The sequence below is a fragment of the Mesoplodon mirus genome, assembly GCF_964341445.2.
Source record: "Mesoplodon mirus genome assembly, chromosome: 4".
Taxonomy (NCBI): domain Eukaryota; kingdom Metazoa; phylum Chordata; class Mammalia; order Artiodactyla; family Ziphiidae; genus Mesoplodon; species Mesoplodon mirus.
The window spans coordinates 114,119,057-114,136,165 of record NC_138979.1 but is presented as its reverse complement, the minus strand read 5'-3'; the positions used below and the strand labels follow the sequence as shown (position 1 = coordinate 114,136,165).

At 48.4% G+C, this 17,109-nt stretch overlaps 2 protein-coding genes across 2 annotated transcripts in view; one reads left to right on the top strand and one right to left on the bottom strand.

Moving 5' to 3' along the window:
- Window positions 1-379: 379 nt before the first annotated feature.
- ACIN1 (apoptotic chromatin condensation inducer 1) lies at window positions 380-11,937 on the bottom strand. Its single transcript, XM_082617600.1, is given in 14 exon segments — window positions 380-1,324; window positions 1,989-2,089; window positions 2,201-2,525; window positions 2,759-2,866; window positions 3,007-3,114; window positions 3,501-3,646; window positions 3,980-4,121; window positions 5,105-5,257; window positions 5,352-5,485; window positions 6,392-6,434; window positions 9,889-10,030; window positions 11,498-11,559; window positions 11,804-11,880; window positions 11,883-11,937. Coding segments are annotated over 14 exon segments (1,908 nt in total). The 5' UTR covers window positions 11,923-11,937; the 3' UTR covers window positions 380-997.
- A 3,677-nt stretch (window positions 11,938-15,614) lies between these two features.
- The window catches only part of LOC309802893 (uncharacterized protein C14orf93), a gene marked incomplete at its 5' end in the record, with an annotated part of 10,699 nt that continues 9,204 nt past the window's right edge, over window positions 15,615-17,109 (top strand). The window contains one exon of the mRNA XM_082618767.1: window positions 15,615-15,623. Coding sequence (XP_082474893.1) covers window positions 15,615-15,623 — 9 coding nt within the window. The remainder of the gene's footprint in view (window positions 15,624-17,109) is intronic.

The following is a 17,109-nucleotide window of genomic DNA, read 5'->3' as shown; positions in this document are numbered from 1 at the left end:
GTCGGCGGGAGGGCACGGAGCCTTTTGGGGAAGCTCATTTACAGGAGCCTACTGAGCGAGCGGCTGCCGCCCCCTGGTGGCAGTTATGGGCGGCACCTTGAAGGTGGCGAGCAGGTGACCAAATGCCTCTAGCACAGCACCAGGACACCCCTCTTCCCAGGGCGTCTTCCCCTGGGCCCTCCAGCGAGGAAGATCCACAGCTGTGTGTGGCCAGAGCCGAGGCAGGGATGGAGGGAGGGTGGGAAGCCCCTGCTCCAGGAAGCAGCAGCCTAAGTGTATGGAATGCAAGCGGTGCTGGCTGCACAGGCATGCTGCAGCCGCCCCTTCAACGCGGCTCTCACCCAGGCCCTGCCCAAGGAAAGCCACTCAAGCACACTAGTTAAAACTAAGTCAGATTTTTATTATTTTCCATAGACCACATCATTTAATAATAAAAAAAATAAAAATAAAAATTGAACAAAAGGAAAAGGTGGATATAAAGTGGAACCGGTGGGCAGGAGGCATGGGCTGCAGGACCAAAGAGACTGGGAACTGCAGGGGCCCTGGGACTCAGGAGGAGACGCTGATTCAGCTCATAGGTGACCCAGTCCTGGCCCCGGCTGTTCCCAAAAGGGGGGTGCAAGTACCAAAGGAGGTGGTGAGCAGGATGGAGGAAAAACGAGAGAGAGGTTTGGGGCTCCTGGCTGTTCCCCAGCTCTGGGCCAACCACCTCCCTCCCTAACATAGCTCCTCCCTCTCACAGACTTAATGGGAAATGAGAGGGAGGAGAGGGCTAAGTCCCAAGAGATAGATTACGGGGGTAGGGTGGGAAGATGCCCACTGCTCCATTTGGTATGTGGGGACAGGTGGCAGCCAGACTTCAGCACTGGGCAAATGGTATGAAAGACCCCTGGTTCCAGGGTGGTGGAGATTGTACCTATCCCTCTGTGGCCTTGAACCCCCCTGGGGCAGGGTGGCCGATGCCTGCAGCTCTCCCTAGTGTTCTCCCGGTTAGCGGCTAGCGGCGCCCACCCCGGTCCCGCACAGGCGTGCTCCGACTCCGGCTCCTGCTGTGGCGCTTGGTGTCTCTGCGGTCCCTCTCCCTGCCTCGTTCCCGGTCCCTGTCCCTCTCCCGATCTCGATCTCCCCTGTCCCGCTCCCTGTCCCGCTCTCTCTCCCTGTCCCTCTCCCGGCTGTGCTCTCGCCGCTTCTCTCGCTCCAGCTGTCGGGTCCGTTCCCGCTCCGCCTCCTTCTCCCGCTCCTTCTGCTCTTCTTCTTCTTGCTCCTTTCGCCGCTTCTCCCGCTCCTTGGCCCGTTCAGCACGCTCTGCCTCCTTCTGAACAATCTGTAGCAGGCAGGGAAGGCAGAGAACAGGTACCTCAGCCCTGCTCACATGAGTCTCACCTGGTCTCCCTGCACCTGGACCCTGTACTCTTAGCTCGGGACCACTGTCAGCCTTGCTGTTATGCAGGAAGGGGGAGGGCCTCAGCAGTCACATCTATCCTCGTCTCAGAGCCCCAAGCCCTCCTCCCAGTCTTCATCTTTTATGCCCACGACAGGTAGTGGCACCATCCATGCCTGGCCTCTGGTATTTCCTAAGGTAACTAGATGTGAACAAATCTCTATTCTCTCTAGTGGAGTAGCGTAAGCCTACAATTCCCAAAAGGCCCATCACAAAGAAACAGAGATTTAAAAAGCTAACTAAAATGAACTTCCAAGAAGCACGGCTGGCACCACCAGCTTCCTGGGACACAGAGTTCTGATCCTGTGTCTACCTCTATCCTTTTGGGTCTGGCTTCTCTACGGCCCACTCAATCAACTGGGTCTTAAAACTGCCTCTTTCTGTGATGCTTAGCTTCTGCCTTATTATTCTAAGCCAATACCTGGGCCTAGTCACTCTCGCAGTCACATGACTCTCCCCTTGCTCACTCCCAAGCCTTGATGCAGCTTGGCAGGTGGGTCCTCCTGAGCTTGAGAGTGCCCCTCAAGGCAGGAAGGCATGCGCTCACCTGGCTGTCAGTCAGTGGGAGCCAATAGATGCAGGGAGCTGCCTTGGTCTTACGGAAAAGGTCGTCCAGCAGCTTGGCAGGTGGTTCCTCCTGAGCTTTCTCTGAGGTGGAAGAAAGTGAGTCAGACTTGATGCATATGACTCTGTGCCCCGTCCCATCTGGGTCCCTTTCCCACCTACTACTGAGTATGTGTGCCCCCCATAGCTAAGTACCTTTTTTCTCACTCTTCTTTTCTTTAGACTTTGCGCGTTCCTTGCGGCGGCGGTCACGGGACCGTGATCGGGAACGGGGCCCTTCTCGAACTTTGTCCCGATCCCATTCACGCTCTGATCGCGTTCGCTCCCGCCGCTCCATCTCCCGTTCCCGCTCTGCCCACTGTTCCCGCACCGCCCGCTCCTGCTCCCGCTGCTCTGCCCTGGGGTGCTGTGGTGGCTGGGCTGGGGGCGGGGGCGGGGGGTGCAGCGGCCGTGGTACCCCCTGCTCCTCTGTCTTAGTTTCAGAGGGACGGTCCACCAAGAGGCCTCGGTGATAATCCAGCTGCGGGTAGAGGAGGGACAAAGATAGTCAGGATGAAGATGACATCACTCCCACCGAAGGAGCCCAGGTCCCAGTGAACAGACTTTGGAGCCCCATGGTTCAACTAAAGGAACCGAAGAGGAGGGAAAAGGAATCTCAGTGACTGCAGGTTTGGCCGGGATCTCAGCTGGAATCTAGCGGATAACAGCCTCCCCTGCCCCTACCCCCCTCCTTCCTTTCCCTTGGTTTCTTACCTCATCTTGCTCAGCATAGTCAGCACAGAGGAATTTGGGGTTGGACTGGGGCCATTTGACCCCATGTAGAGCTGTGCGGGTGGCAACTGCTTCCTCTACTGTCGAGTACTGACAGAGGGAGGGAGAAGGCAGAGGGTCATAACAGGCCTTCAACCCCTCCCACTTGCCACAATGCCCTCAAATCTGCCCACGATGGTCACAAAAGGAAATACAGGCCAAAACCTAGAGAATCAGCTTCTTCCCCTCACCGTTACAAAGCAGTGAGATTTGATCTTGTCAATCCAGAAAGCCTCTTCTACCAGAGTTCCTGTACGTCCCAACAATTCCTTCAGTTGGCCTAAAGTGAAGGGACGAACCTGCCAATGAAAATGAAATTTCAGGGCCTTAAAGAAGGCAAGAACTATACTCATGTAACTAGTCTGAAGATTTCCCACACCACTGTCACAGGAGTACAGCTTCCAAGTCTGGGTGAGGCCAGAGAGGTTAGGAACCCTCCCATCAGGAATGTGAGAAGAGTGGTAACACTGTCTGAGACATCATGGGCCAGGCTCTCTACAAATTCTCAAGACAACCCTGCAGGGTGATACTTTTTTCTCCCCATTTTTCAGATGAGACAGGTTGTGAGGTTAAATAACTCACTCAATGAGTGAGTAACCAGCAGATCCAGGAGTTGAACCTAAGAAACATGAGTCCAAAGCTCAGACTCTAAACCAAGCTGCACTGTGGGAAAAAAATGACTTACCAAATTGGAGATGTGGACGATGTTACTGATCTTGCCCCGGGGTGGGGAGGGCACTTGAGCAGTCCGGACTGGGTCATCAATTGTAATGGAAACTCCCGACTTCTGCTGGCTAATGGAACGTCGAGTTAAGGTATCTCCTAAAGTCACTATCAAATAGAGCACAAGAATGACTTTCAGCAGGGAGCAATGCTGGCTCTTTCACCTCCAGCAGGACTTTAAAATTCCCTACCAGTAGTCACTGTCCCATCTAAATGTCTGAGCACCTGCACTGTGCAACGTACGGTCCAGGCTGATCTCATTATGGAGATGCAAAAATTAAACAGAATCAAACCTAGCCCTCAAGCAGCTTGATAACTAGGAGAAGACGTGTAAAATACTAGAACACAAGGCAGAAAACATTAAACGCTTTAAAAGAGGTCCAAATAAAGTGCTCTGGGAATTCAGGGGGCCACATGTTTCACTCATAATGCTGCACCTACCTTTCTTTACTTCATGCTCCACAGGTGGGGGCAAAGCCACCTCTACTGAGACCTGGGGAGGTACAGGGGCTTCTGCTTCAGGCTCCTTCTCTTCTTCCTCCTCTTCCCTCTGCCCATTCTCCTGGCCCTCGGAAGGCACCACCTGTAAGGTATCAGAAAACAGACGGATTCCTCTTCCTTTTTTTTTTTTTTTAAAATTTATTTATTTATTATTTATTTATTTGGCTGTCCCGGGTCTTAGTTGTGGCATGTGGGATCTAGTTCCCTGACCAGGGATCAAACCCACGCCCCCTGCATTGGGAGTGTGGAGTCTTAGCCACTGGACCACCAGGGAAGTCCCTACAGAGGGATTCTTAAACACCAAACAGGTACATTCTTTTCAGTTTCTGGTTTCTCCGGGAGAGATGGTGGTAAGTCAACCTAACATGCTTCTTCCACTAGGGAGGAGATTTCATTATTAGGTTCACCTCCACCAGATCCTGGGATTTGTAGTGCCTCAACTCTGCCATGAGGAAAACTAAGGCAGGAATTGGCAAACTTTTTCTGTAGAGGGCAAGATATTAAACATTTTAGACTCTGTGAGCCATATGGTGGCATTACTCAACTCTGATATTATAGCACTTAAGCAGCCAGAGACGAGAGTAAATGAACTGGGCTTCCCTAGCGGCGCAGTGGTTAAGAGTCCGCCTGCCAATGCCGGGGACACGGGTTCGAGCCCTGGTCCGGGGGATCCCACAGCCGCAGAGCAACGAAGCCCGTGCGCCCCAACTACTGAGCCCATGTGCCACAACTACTGAAGCCCGTGCGCCTAGAGCCCGTGCTCTGCAGCAAGAGAAGCTGCCGCAATGAGAAGCCCGCGCACTGCAACGAAGACCCAACGCAGCCAAAAATAAACAAACAAAAAAAAGAGTAAATGAACTGGGGTGGCTGTGTTCTTACAGAACTTTATTACAGGCTACAGGTTAGATCTGGTAGCCTGCTGACCCCTACCCTACAAGGGCCAACTAACACAACCCTCTGCACAGATGGCAGACTTCCCTTCTAGGACTCTGCCTTAGCTCCTCACTCAGTTGCCCACTCTGCATCCATGGTCCCCTCCCCCAAAGGGGGGTGCAGGAGCCTTACCTGAGTGACGGTCCGGCATATTTTCAGCCCCTTGTCATGGGTCCCATCGTCACCATTACGCTCTGTCTCATCCTCAGAGATTCGGGAGTCGTCAGCATGAAGATCCACAACAGCCTCCTGCCCCACCAGGGGTTTGATGTCGGGGATGAGGCTCTGGGACACAGATACCCCCCACCCCGTTACACTGGGCCCATGTCTACTCCCACGTCATGTCTCATCCTCCCTTCCCCGGCCCCTCCCACCTCACCTTGAGTGATTCGGTGGTGATACTGATGGAGGGTTTCTTCTGTGTGGTGGCTGTGCTGGCTCCCCAACGCCGCTTCCGACTAGGCTGGCCCCCCTCTGTGTCACTGTTTCCAGCTGGCACCCCCTTGGTAGCTGCTGTCCCCAAGAAATAGGACCCCACAGTTAGATGCTCTCAGGCCCTCTGCTGGTTCACACCACAACACCCACAGAGAGCCTTCGAATGGAATTTTAGAAAAAGGTTAACTTAAGGAAACCATATTTGGGGACTGGGGAAACCATGCTTCAGAGTAAACAATAAAAGGCCTGGAGCCACTTCCTGAAAGATGAAAACTACTGATCTCTGAAGGCAACAAGGGAGAGCTAACTAGGCTGGTAAGCAATTTAAACTTTTAGTGGTAAAAAAAAAGTCTAAAGTACTGGGGAAGACAGATTGAGGACGACATGGGAATGAGAAAAACAAGACTATGTGATACTAAAATCCAAGTTAATTTAATTTTAGATCATGATGTGACCTGGTCATGCTTTAGGTTATTTTCACACTACAGATTGATATATTTAAGTCATAAAGACCTATTACACTTTTGTCAACTTGGAGTTCCTCATTGGGAAAATGTTAAAGATGTTACTGTTTGAGGTGTGGGCACTCTCATTTTCTCAGATGCTCTCTTAGAATAAAGCATAAACTGGTAAGCATTTTATAGGAATCCCTCAAACCCACTCCTCGCTCTGAGAGTTCAGACATCTGAAATAATAAAAGCAGGAGGACTAGATAAGAAATGGTAAGACATCTCACGGTGTATCTCATTAGGGTTAAGAAAGAAGTGTGACTGGGGAAAAATAACAAGGATTGTTTGTGAAGTTCTGAATTTTAAAATGAAACACTACCTACGCCAAAAAGATGTAGATTTGCTGGGTGGAGGTGGTGGGATGGCAGGGGGTGACGCAAGAATGCCGCTGACAGAGAATGGGAATCTACTTCTCTATCAACTCTGATTTTTATGGTATTCCGGACCTGTATCAGGGATTTGGGGCTAGACTTACAGACAACGGAGATCTTCCTCTTGAATGATTTGGGCAGCGAGCTCTGTATAGAGAAGAAAAGGGGAAAAAAGAGAAAGAGACACACCCCACAGAGAGGGGGGAAAGAGGTTAGATGGGGCAGTCTTAGCATAGGCTCCAAAGACACAGAGAGAGAGAGACACAGAGACAGACAGAGACCAAAACAGAAGCGGCAAACGGCAAAAACGAAGCAGAATCAATGCAAGTTAGAGAAAAAAATAAAACCAAACATCACAGCAGGGAAAAGTCATCTAGTCCATACCACACCTATGTATTAGCTTAACCAGAAATAAGCTGGAAGAAGAATTTCAGTAGCCTCCCAGCCCTTTAAAAGCATTGGTCATGCCCTCTTCCACTGTCTCTACTGGTCGAGAGGATGCCAAGCCCAACAAGCTATGTCCAGAGCTGGGTCATCTAGTCCTTCTAAGGTCTTCCTTGCTAACTCGAGGAAAACACGAGGAAACAAGGAAAACCAACTTTGGGATGGGACTTTGACAGCATAACCCTCCTCTTCTTCTCAATGCCCAGCCTGACATCCACTGACATTGGCTCTGAGTAGCTTGGACAGCAGACTGTTAAGACTGCCCGGACGCCCACCACACTGTGGAAAACGGCAGCACCAGACTCACTGGAGATGAACCTCCTGAGCCAACTGCCAGCAGAAAGAATTTAAAGGTGTCTTTGGTAAAGACAAGTTTTTATGCAGGGCAGACAGTCCCTAGGGAGTTTCAGACTTTCTGACCACTGTACAGGGCTCTAGCAGAGCCTTTCTGTTTCTTCTCCAAACAGGGCTTATGCCTTAGGGGCTCTGCCAAGGGCCAGAAACTTCCAAACTTGCTTTTGAGCAAGTTTCTGCCCCAAACACTCAGTGGGAGAAAGACTGTGGACGGAGCAAAAAGAGGAAGAGAGAGCAAAAAAGGGAATAGAGCATTTTAGATTTAAGTGCTTATTTCTGGAAAAACTAAGACCTACCACCCTTCTAAAGGGTAGGGCAGGAACCCTCTTGATGAAATCCCTTTTCCCCATCCACCCCCCAGCCCCGTTTGTGTCGTCTAACCAAGTCTCCTTGGTCTCCGTTAAGGGCCAGCCTGACCCCTAGCCAGGCCGCTCTCGATGGGTAAGTTAGTGAGAAAAAAAAAAAGTCTTAATTAAAACAGGAAAAACATGAACCAAATAAATAAACAAATCCAATAAAGAAATCAGAAAAAAAGATAAAGAAAAAAATTAAAATAAAAGATTAAAAAAAGAGGAGAAAGAAGAAAATAAAGAGGAAAATAAACTAGGAATATGACAAATGTTCCAGGTACCATCTCACACCTGGGATCTTCAGTTCAGCCAATCGCACCTCACTGTGTACTGTATCTAGTCAACCGCCGGTCCAATCAGAATGAGCCCTCCCTGCTAGGCGCTGTGCAATTGGTGGGGGGTTGGGTTGGCAAAAAAGGTGGGCGCACGGCGTGGTGGTCAGCACGGCACTGCCAGAGTCCTCCCAGGGGCGCAGGGGGGGCGGGAGGGAAACGTGTGGGGGGACGCTGCCCAGTTTCCATGATGTCAGACAGTTCACTCGTGGTGGCCAGGCTCAGCGAGGGGTACAGGGGGAAAGGGGGCAGAGACATCAGTCCCAGCCCTGTAGGGGCATCATCTTGCAGTCCCTGATGAGATGGCCTGTAAGTAGCAGAAATGGTCCTGGCCTTTTATCGTGAGAGGCAGGACCCTATGTCCATCAGTGGCAAGCTGCAGCAACACCACCACCCAATACTTGGAATCCAGGTGATGACTCCAGAGTCCCTTTCTCCTCTGCCTGTAACTGGGGAGGGGGTCCTCTCACCGAGTGGGATCATGGAGCCTCTGTTGAAGGCAGCCTGGGGGTAGTAGGTGGGTAGCCCCAGGACCTGGCACACATTCAGCAGCAAGGTCAGAATACTTTTCTTCTGAGTGGTGTGTGGCATCTCCTCAGGGACTCCAGCTGAGACAGCGGTTCCAGTCAGGTGGGTGGATGAGCCCCTGCCTCCAGGGATGGAGGAGAAGTTGGAGCAACCAACATATGCTGCCCTTCACCATGGACAACAGGGACCAAAGGAAAGTCCATCTGATGAGCAAGTGGTGATACATGGCTGGGCTGTCATCAGCCTTAAATCTCTGGGCTCAGACCCTAGACTTCTCTGCAGGGTTCCTAGTCGTCACAGCTTAAGCCGAGAGCCCCACTCAGTATTTTACAGCATGGCACTGTGATCACAAACATTGACTCTTTAGGAGGTCTTGGTGCCCTAGATGGGGATCCCAACAGTCTGTAGCAAATAAGGCAACCCAGAGTCCTCAAAAGGGCAAGGGCGTGTGTGGGCAGGCGCCCCAGCACTGACACAAGCTCTTCTTGGGGTGTCCCAAAGAGGGAGATGATGCAAGTCCACCCCTTTCCAAATGCTTTTTGCTTTCTCAATACAAGTCTCTCCAGAACAGTGCTCTTCTTGGCCCCCTGATGTAAGCAAGGCAGGGAGGCAAAAGGGGGCCCATCACAGGATCCCATACACATGCCCCCCTCTGGCCAAGACACCTGGATAGCAGACTCGGCTGACTGGGCAGCTCAGGAGCAGCGGGTGGGTCCAGAGGAAGAGGCGGCATCAGCGATTGGCCAGTTGGGCAGGGTTATATTTTACGGGCGGATTACCGTACATGAGGTACTTGGACAAAGTTTTACGGGGAAGAAGGACCTTGTAATGAATAATATTCTGCACATCAAATCACGTTCACCGGCCCCCACCCCCGCAACACACACCAAAGAAAGGCTACACACACAACAGTCCCTCCCACCCTATTACCCTACTCCCAAACCCAGCTAATTCTTGCTCTAATTACTTTAAGAGCCAAGAAGACTTCGCTGGCTCTGATGGGGGGAGCCCCCTGAATTGGGTTCAGGACACAAGATAAGATATATGCCAAAAAAGTAAGTAAAGAGGTCACAAAAATGGGGAAGGGGCCTTTGGGATGACCCCAGGGGCTGGCTTCTAAGTAGCTACATCTCTGCAGTGAGACCACTAGGGGGCAGATGAGGAACAAAAATTCCTCAGCATGGTGGTCAGCTGAGAACCACCATGGCCCACTAGATGGCGCTGATCGCCAACACACTTTTAAAAAGGAGGGAAAGCTAGAGGGGTTACAACAGGGAGAAGCTAGAAAAGGTAGCCGGTAAAGCTGAGCCTGGGTCTTAAAGGGCCATTAACTGACTTTCCCGCTGGTTACAAACTTCCCCACCTGCACTACTTCCCCAACAAGGTAAGGCAAATAAAGGAGCCCTGTTCCCATCACAAGGGGTCTCCCTTGCTAAACCAGCGAATTCTCCCTTGGCCCTATCCTGATCCAAGTCTCTGCCTAGTCCCTTCTTTAAGCTATCCCACTGTGTACGAGGGATCACCAGAGTGCTCTATTCTTTCCCCCAGGTCCACTCCTGCCCACCCACCCCAGCAGGTGGCTTGGATATTTACCTCTTTCTTCTCCTCATCCTCAGCACTGCCCTCTGGGCGGTCATCATTGCTGACTTGGTCTGCAATAGGCATGGGGGGCTCTGGAACCTCATTTTCAGGTCTGTTTTCGCTTGTGTCCATGGTCACTTCCTCCTTCTCCTCACTGTCAGTATGGGGAGAGGTTGGGAGGGAAGGGCAGGAAAGAACCAAGGGGAAGAGAGAGCAAGACGTTAGATTTTGGGTCAAGGAAACCCCCATGCCTCATCACTTGGGTGGGATTTGGGAGGGCTGCTTTTTAGATCAGACTAGAGACCTTGTCCCCCCAGGAAAACCAGGAAACGGTTTTCCTAGGGGAAAGAGCACAGATCACAGCAACCACATTCACTCACTGCCCAGATGGGATAAAGCTGTGCTGTGTGGGGTCAGGGCTCCAATGTTCTTAGGTAATTCACCAGAGTATCCCTATATGAAGAGGAGAAACATCCCTCTCTGCAAAGTCCCTCAAAAGTAACTGTGATTTGCCCACAACCCCATGGCCTCCCTAGACCTGGGCCCAGACACCTTTATTTAACCAAACTGCGTGAGAAACTAAGGGAAGCCTGATTCCTTAAAAAGAGGAGAAAGAACAGCCAGGGCTGTGGCAGATGAGCCCAACCTTGGGTTTAATCAACTGCTTAGTAAGTAAAAGCCTACTGACCCTCAGGGTCTGCAGACACCAGGAATGGAGAAATGGTGGGGGTGAGGGCTGCAGGGAGAGGAAGGCTGGTGAGGGTTCAAGCTTCTACAGGGACCCCCTCTAATCCCAAAGGAAAAACAAAAACTGCCAGACAGAGTATGAAAGCTCAGAGAAGCACCAGGCCACTTTTACCTGCTCAGAGGTGTAGGAATTGTTCTTACATTCAGCCTTCGCCCAGTTTCTCCCACTCCCTTATTCCAACTTCCAAGAGATAAAGAGAGCAGGCCTCCCAGTCAGGACACACCCTCCCCTACACCACGCATCCCACCGACAAACGCTGAACCCACTCCCCCACCCCTCTGAATCACACAAGTCAGCTCCCATTGCAGACAACGAATCCCAGAGGTTCACTTCAGATAAACTATCTTCCCATCTTCTTTTTTCTGTCTTCATCCTGAACTTCTATCTCATCCCCACTACCACCCAAACACTGAGGGGTAAAAAAATCAAATCAAGATGATCAGGGGCCTAAGTCTCAAGAGAGGGGAAAGCAAGCCTCCCCAGGCTGATCATCACCAGAAAATTCGGCATTCTCGACAGGCTGCCTGACACCCAGAGGTCAGAACAGCCTCCCCAGAGCAGGCAGGGAGGGATGCATGGGAAGGGGGGGGAGGAGAAAATCGGAAATGTGCCCCCAGTTAATAGGCTCCCACAGAAACAAGAGATTCAACTGCCTAAATCTAAAGAAAAGTCTTATCCAAAAAATACCTATTTCCCACACAGAGGGCAAGTGGGGCCAATTAGAAACCGGGCAGGAAGGACAAAGGGGGAAAGCAAAATGACTGAAGACAAATCAAAACGAAAAGACGGAATGAAAGCCACGGGGAAGAGACGGGAGATGAGGGGAGCTAGAGCGGTGGGGAAAAGGGATACATGGAAATGTGAAGCTCTCACCCTTCTTTGCTTTCTGATAACATGATTTTTTTTCTCCCCCTGGAAGTGCTGTTTATCCCTTTCTGGAATGGAAGAAATAACAAAAACCAAACAAAAAAATCCTAAAAAATAAAAAAAAAAAAACCAAAACACCCTCCTTGTCCCAAGATCCCACCACCTCCTCCCCAACCACCCGATCCAGAGAGAGAAAATCGAGATGCAGCAACTGGGGATCCAAAAAATGGTAAATGGAAGGGGAGGTGGTGGTGGTGGTGAGGGGAGGCTAAAATAGATCTGGCTTTTAAGAGATAAGCGTTAAGTCCTCACGGCAAACCCCGAATTCAGCTGGATTGGTCTCTCTGGAGAAGGAGGAGGAAGAGGGCCAGGCTGCTGGTAGTGGCTGGCTCTATTGTATTGGCGGAGCGGCGGCGATCAGCCGGAGACATGCAGGGGAGCCATCTTGCCACTTACCCAGCAGCCCGTGTGTGCGGATGGGGGAGGGCCCTGCTGCAGCAGGGGAGGGGAAAGAAGAGAGGGAGGGCGCTGAGTGAGCAAGGCTCTTATCCTCTGGCAGGCCACAAGGAGCTCACTGCTGGCTCAAAAGGCCTGGCCTTTTTCCTTCTTTTCTCAGGTTACAACAGCTACCGAGGCCTAACCCCACAGGGAGAGGGTGCTCTCTCCTCCTCTTCCACGGGGGCGGGGGAGGGGGCTGGGTGGAGAGGACATACAAAGTTACAGCTGCTTGCTTGGAAGATTCCAGAGAATAGAAGGAAAGGAAACAGCAGAGCTGGGAGTGAAAAATGATAAGAAGGACGATAACAAAGCCAAAGTTGCAAAGAGACAGAGGGGAGGGTCACGAGCACTTTTTAAGTGCCCACCTTCCTCTATCTGAGAAGCCAGGCATAGAACACTGAAACCAGATCAGCTGGTTCAAGGTGGGGAGGTGGGATGAGATTTGGCACTATCCAATCACTGTATGGTAACTGGCTGCTCACCGCGAGCAATGACCACGTATTACTGCCCCAACCCGTCCTTTCTTCAGGGAGATGGAAGGAGTGGATAAGGAGAAAGTTCCTTTTTGAATTACCAGTAGAGGAGGGGAGAGGTGTCTCTGAAGAGAAGACAGACAACTTTGTTTCACAGAGTCTTTAATAAGGTCACCCTGCCCCAGGGTCTGCAGGAGCCAGAAAGGAAAAGGATAAACAGGGCAAGGGGACCTTGGGTAGCTGAAGCATGAAGGCCGCTTACTTCTTGGAGCAAGGGCTCCAAAATGAGGGCTCTGAAGTGGATAAGAAACTGAAATGAGAGGACTGTTATTGAGGACAGGGGTGGTGGTGGTGAGGTGTGTGCCGATCTGCTGGGCAGAAAGTGGGAACTAAATGGAAATTACTAATCAGGGGCATCTTCAGACTAACGTAAAATGGGAAGCTGCCTCTACCCATTCAAAAAAGCACTCAGTAGATGCTCAAAATGTCCATTTGTTGACTGCAAAGGTGCTCCTTTTGTATCCCAGTGGCAGTAAAGGTATAACACTAAGAAGCTTCTGTGTACTTAACCAAAAACTTAGTATTATCTCACTTGTAATACCAGAGCGTTTAGTCAAAACTGAAATTTCCTCCCTGCTGCTTAAAATCTTAAACTTACACGTCAACTGCATGCTAAAGCAGTCACGTTTATACATCACACTACAGTTCCTTTTCGCTGAGTGGTCCCTGGCTGCTCAGTAAGGTTGAGAGCTCTGGAGTCAAACTGGCTAGGTGTCAATCCAGGCCTCGGTCCCAGCCCGCACACAAGTAGCATAATATTGGGCAAGTTCCTGATCCCCTCTGTGTATCACTTTCTTAATCTGTAAAGTAGGGGTAATAACAATACCTATCTCATCGAACAGTGTGGTAAGGATTTGCTCTTAGGAGTCTGGCTTGGAAGACACCCCAAGTCAAGGTAAGGATATGCATAAAACACATGTACGTTTAATAGGCCATTATCTCATTTGATGACACCTATGAAGCTTTTTTTTTTTTTTTGAGCATCCTCAAAGAGTAGACTGCTCTTTCTCTGATGTAAAGGCACTAATTGGTTTGACAGGTTCTCAGCAATGCCCTCATCACTGTCTAGTACCTGCTGGTTTACTTCCCCCTCACCTCTACCCTGCAGAGTTCCTCAAGGTCAGAGACTGCATCCCTTGACCCCTAGCCTGGGGCCTAACACAAAGAAACGCTCAGTAAATATTTCCCAATTAGGTTGTCATTGGGGGTACCAAGTGGATATTTTAGTAAATCCTTACTGAATTAAAGGTTTTCTTCTTAAGAAGTATTTTTGGATAGAATTCCCACAGACACCGTTATCCTACAGAGAAATGTTACCTTCAAACATCCTCAAATACATGTTCCCTGTCCATCAACTGTCCTAAAATACTTTCAGCTGCCAATATGCCTCTCCAAAAGTGGCATCCCTGGAGGAAGAATCTTCTTTCCATTGGAAATTTTATCTTGTTTTTTTCAAGAATAAGAATTTTATGACATTATTCTTGGCCTTCTTAAGACACAATGAGTTTGTGCTGTCTATTTCCCCATGATCAAACCTGTGGGGCCTAAGAATTCCCAAAACTTAATTTTCATAAGAAAAAGAGGAAACCTCGAAATTATCCCAAAAGGGGACTCAATCTACTTGCAGGACTAGTCCCAAAGCCTTGTTAGTTATGCGTCAGAGCCCCACACAGCTTTTCTTTGTAGTCCCTTTTATGCAAAAGGCATCTCCTTTCCCACTATTTAAATTCTTGCACAAATATTTCTGATACCTTTGAAAAAATAAGTGAAACTGCATAGGGATGGGGGTGGCTAATATCTACCCAAAATTAAACAGTGCACAAAGCATTTGTAGCCCAGAAGAAAAGGACAGAACTACTTACGGGCTAATAATGTCACATTAGAGTTCACATCTGAATAGGAATGAGATTCAGAAAAACTAATGGAAAGGGAAATTTCTACAGACATATATGTTTGAACTTTAGTTACTATAGAAAATTCAGAAGGAGCTGAGGACCTGATGTGAAATTTAAAAAGAAACAGCGGGATCTGACTACTCTTAGGCAGTGAGATTTAAACACAGAATACCCTCAGGAGCATACTAGTCCCAAGATAACAGAGGTCGGTATGGTTTTAGAGGGTGGGTCCTTAGATACCAACTTCTCAGTGAGCAAACTCTATTGATAACAATAAATTTTACTTTTTAAAAATTATGCATCATTTGGCATACTGGCACTGTAGGTCCCCTGAGGAGTATCAATTACACTGTCATACTGGCTTAAAGGACCATTTCCTTCCTCCTACTCAGGCGAAAAAACAAATAAGCATGGTGCCAAGAGCCCAACGCTGCTATTGCCTGCAAGGTTTGTGTACACAGGAAGGTTGTATTTAGAAAAATTGGGGTTTGATTTAACTATTACTGGATGATACAGTTGCCCACACAAAGTTTTTCCTTTCCCTTTCTTTTTTCTTTTTCCTCTATTTTTTTTTTAATGTAAAAAGAGAGTACCATTATTTTCTGCTGTATGAGGAAATTTTTGGTGTATCTATAAGCAGGCAGAGGACTAGATTCTGCAACAGGGCTCAAGTGAAACAGAACTGAGGGCTCACAAATTCCTGCCCCAAGAAATGAAAAAGATACCTTACCTCATAAACCTAGAATTCCTCAGGGCACAATCAGAATCACAATGGATTTAACCAAGCAGAGAAAAAAAAAATTTAGGCAATCTCTTCCAAGTGGTGAGAGGTCCTTGAAGTAAAGTCTAATTTTTTTTTTTAACACTTTACTGAATCAACAGGCCCCAGCTCTGTTTTTTAAAAGTCATGTGACTTCTTGTTGAGATAGAGAGGAAAACCAAGATTAAGCCACAAATGGTCTTTTCCATTTAGCACTCCCTGTTGATCCCACTTTAAAAATTGGCCAGGGCTCCAGAGATCACCAGGCTGAACACTAGCACTCTAGAGGGGTGAAAGACCAGGAGAAGTGTTGTGAATCAGTTTAGTACGGCCTCCAGAAATGTAGGCAAACTTCTCAAAGATTCATTTACCAAATCCAGTGCCAGAAGAGCCTATGCGTTTTGGGCATCTCATTTTGTTAGGCTGCTGAACAGACCATGTGGAAGGTAGGCAGAAGGAAAGCAAGTAAGAGGGATGTGTGAGAGCTACTTCTGAGCTCAGACTGCATTTCTAACCTATGGGCTGCTCCACCGAAGCCTGCCTAGGCAACAATGGACAATCTCAGTATTTGCCCAAGGTGCCACTTGCTATCACCTTGCCAGAATCAATGTGACTAGATGACCTCAGTCATAAATGAAGATCAAAGCCACGTTTACCTGAGGAGAAAAATACTGTATATGACTCCAAGGTTCATTTGCCCTGGACTTGCATGTGAAAATCCATTAAATAAGGTGCTTCAAAGCAGCACAAAGTGCCACTCTGTTGCCAGGATCTCAGAGACCCACAGGATTTTAGGACAAGCAAGGAGCTTTTCAGAAAATTACTTGCCTCTCAAGGTGCACAGGAGGCACTTACTCAGGCCCAATTAGTAGCAGGTTGTCAACATCTACTTTGAAACTGCCACTACAGAAAAGACATGCTATACTCCCATGGGATGGGGGAGGGAAAGGCAGGCATTATCTCTGATTGATGGATAGGGAAGGCAAGGTGTCACCCCATTTCCTCATCGATGGTGTAGCTGGGGAATCCTGAACACCTTCCAGAATCCGCTGGTTTTTCACTTTAAGGTCCTAGAAGAAAAACCCTTTTCCAAAGGATAATGTACCCATTCCAAAATGGAAAAACAAAAACTTTGTTCAAAGGCAATAGAGTGAACTTTTAGCTTTCAAACCAAAAATGTAATGGCCACAAGATGGCAGCAGAGGCAAGAATATTAGAATAGACAGTAGCAAAGCAAAAGCTATAATAATGAGTATATAATTATTGTTAAAGTCTCAAGAAAATGAGATAATAAACCATGTCACTGCCCACCACCCTCCAAAATCAGAGGCAAAAGATAGTCTGAAGCTCTAAGAAGAATATAAATTATAGATGTACATAAAGGGAAAAATCATATTGATAGTATCAGTGTTAAAATGCCATTAAAACAATCATGGAACAAAGTTAGGCCAACTGTCTACATAGGGCATTCACTAAAGTAGTACAGGATTCCTGATGTCTAAAAGCTAAGCAATCTTATTTCCACAATTGCTTTTCTTTTTCACTTCCCATGAGACTTTGAAGCCAGGAATTTTGGTTCAATGGCTTCTTAATTTGTAATACCTAGCTCAGAAGAATGAATGACATACATGTTCAATTACAAATTTAATTTGATATGACAGTATTTTTCTAGGACTACACATAAGAATAAAAAGTTCACGTTAACTGCATAAATGGTAAAATCAATCCAAGGGTCTTAGAAGGAATAAACTTCTGACTTGATATGGACTTCATATTTTGCTGTATTGTACGCTGTGGGAGATAACTAGGATAGACTGTGCTTAATAAAATGATAGCTTATAACCAGAGAAAATAAAAAAACTAAAAACAGCACTCTCCTGTAAGTTGCTCTGTAGATCCTCAACATCCTTTATTAAACTGTGTTCCCAGGCT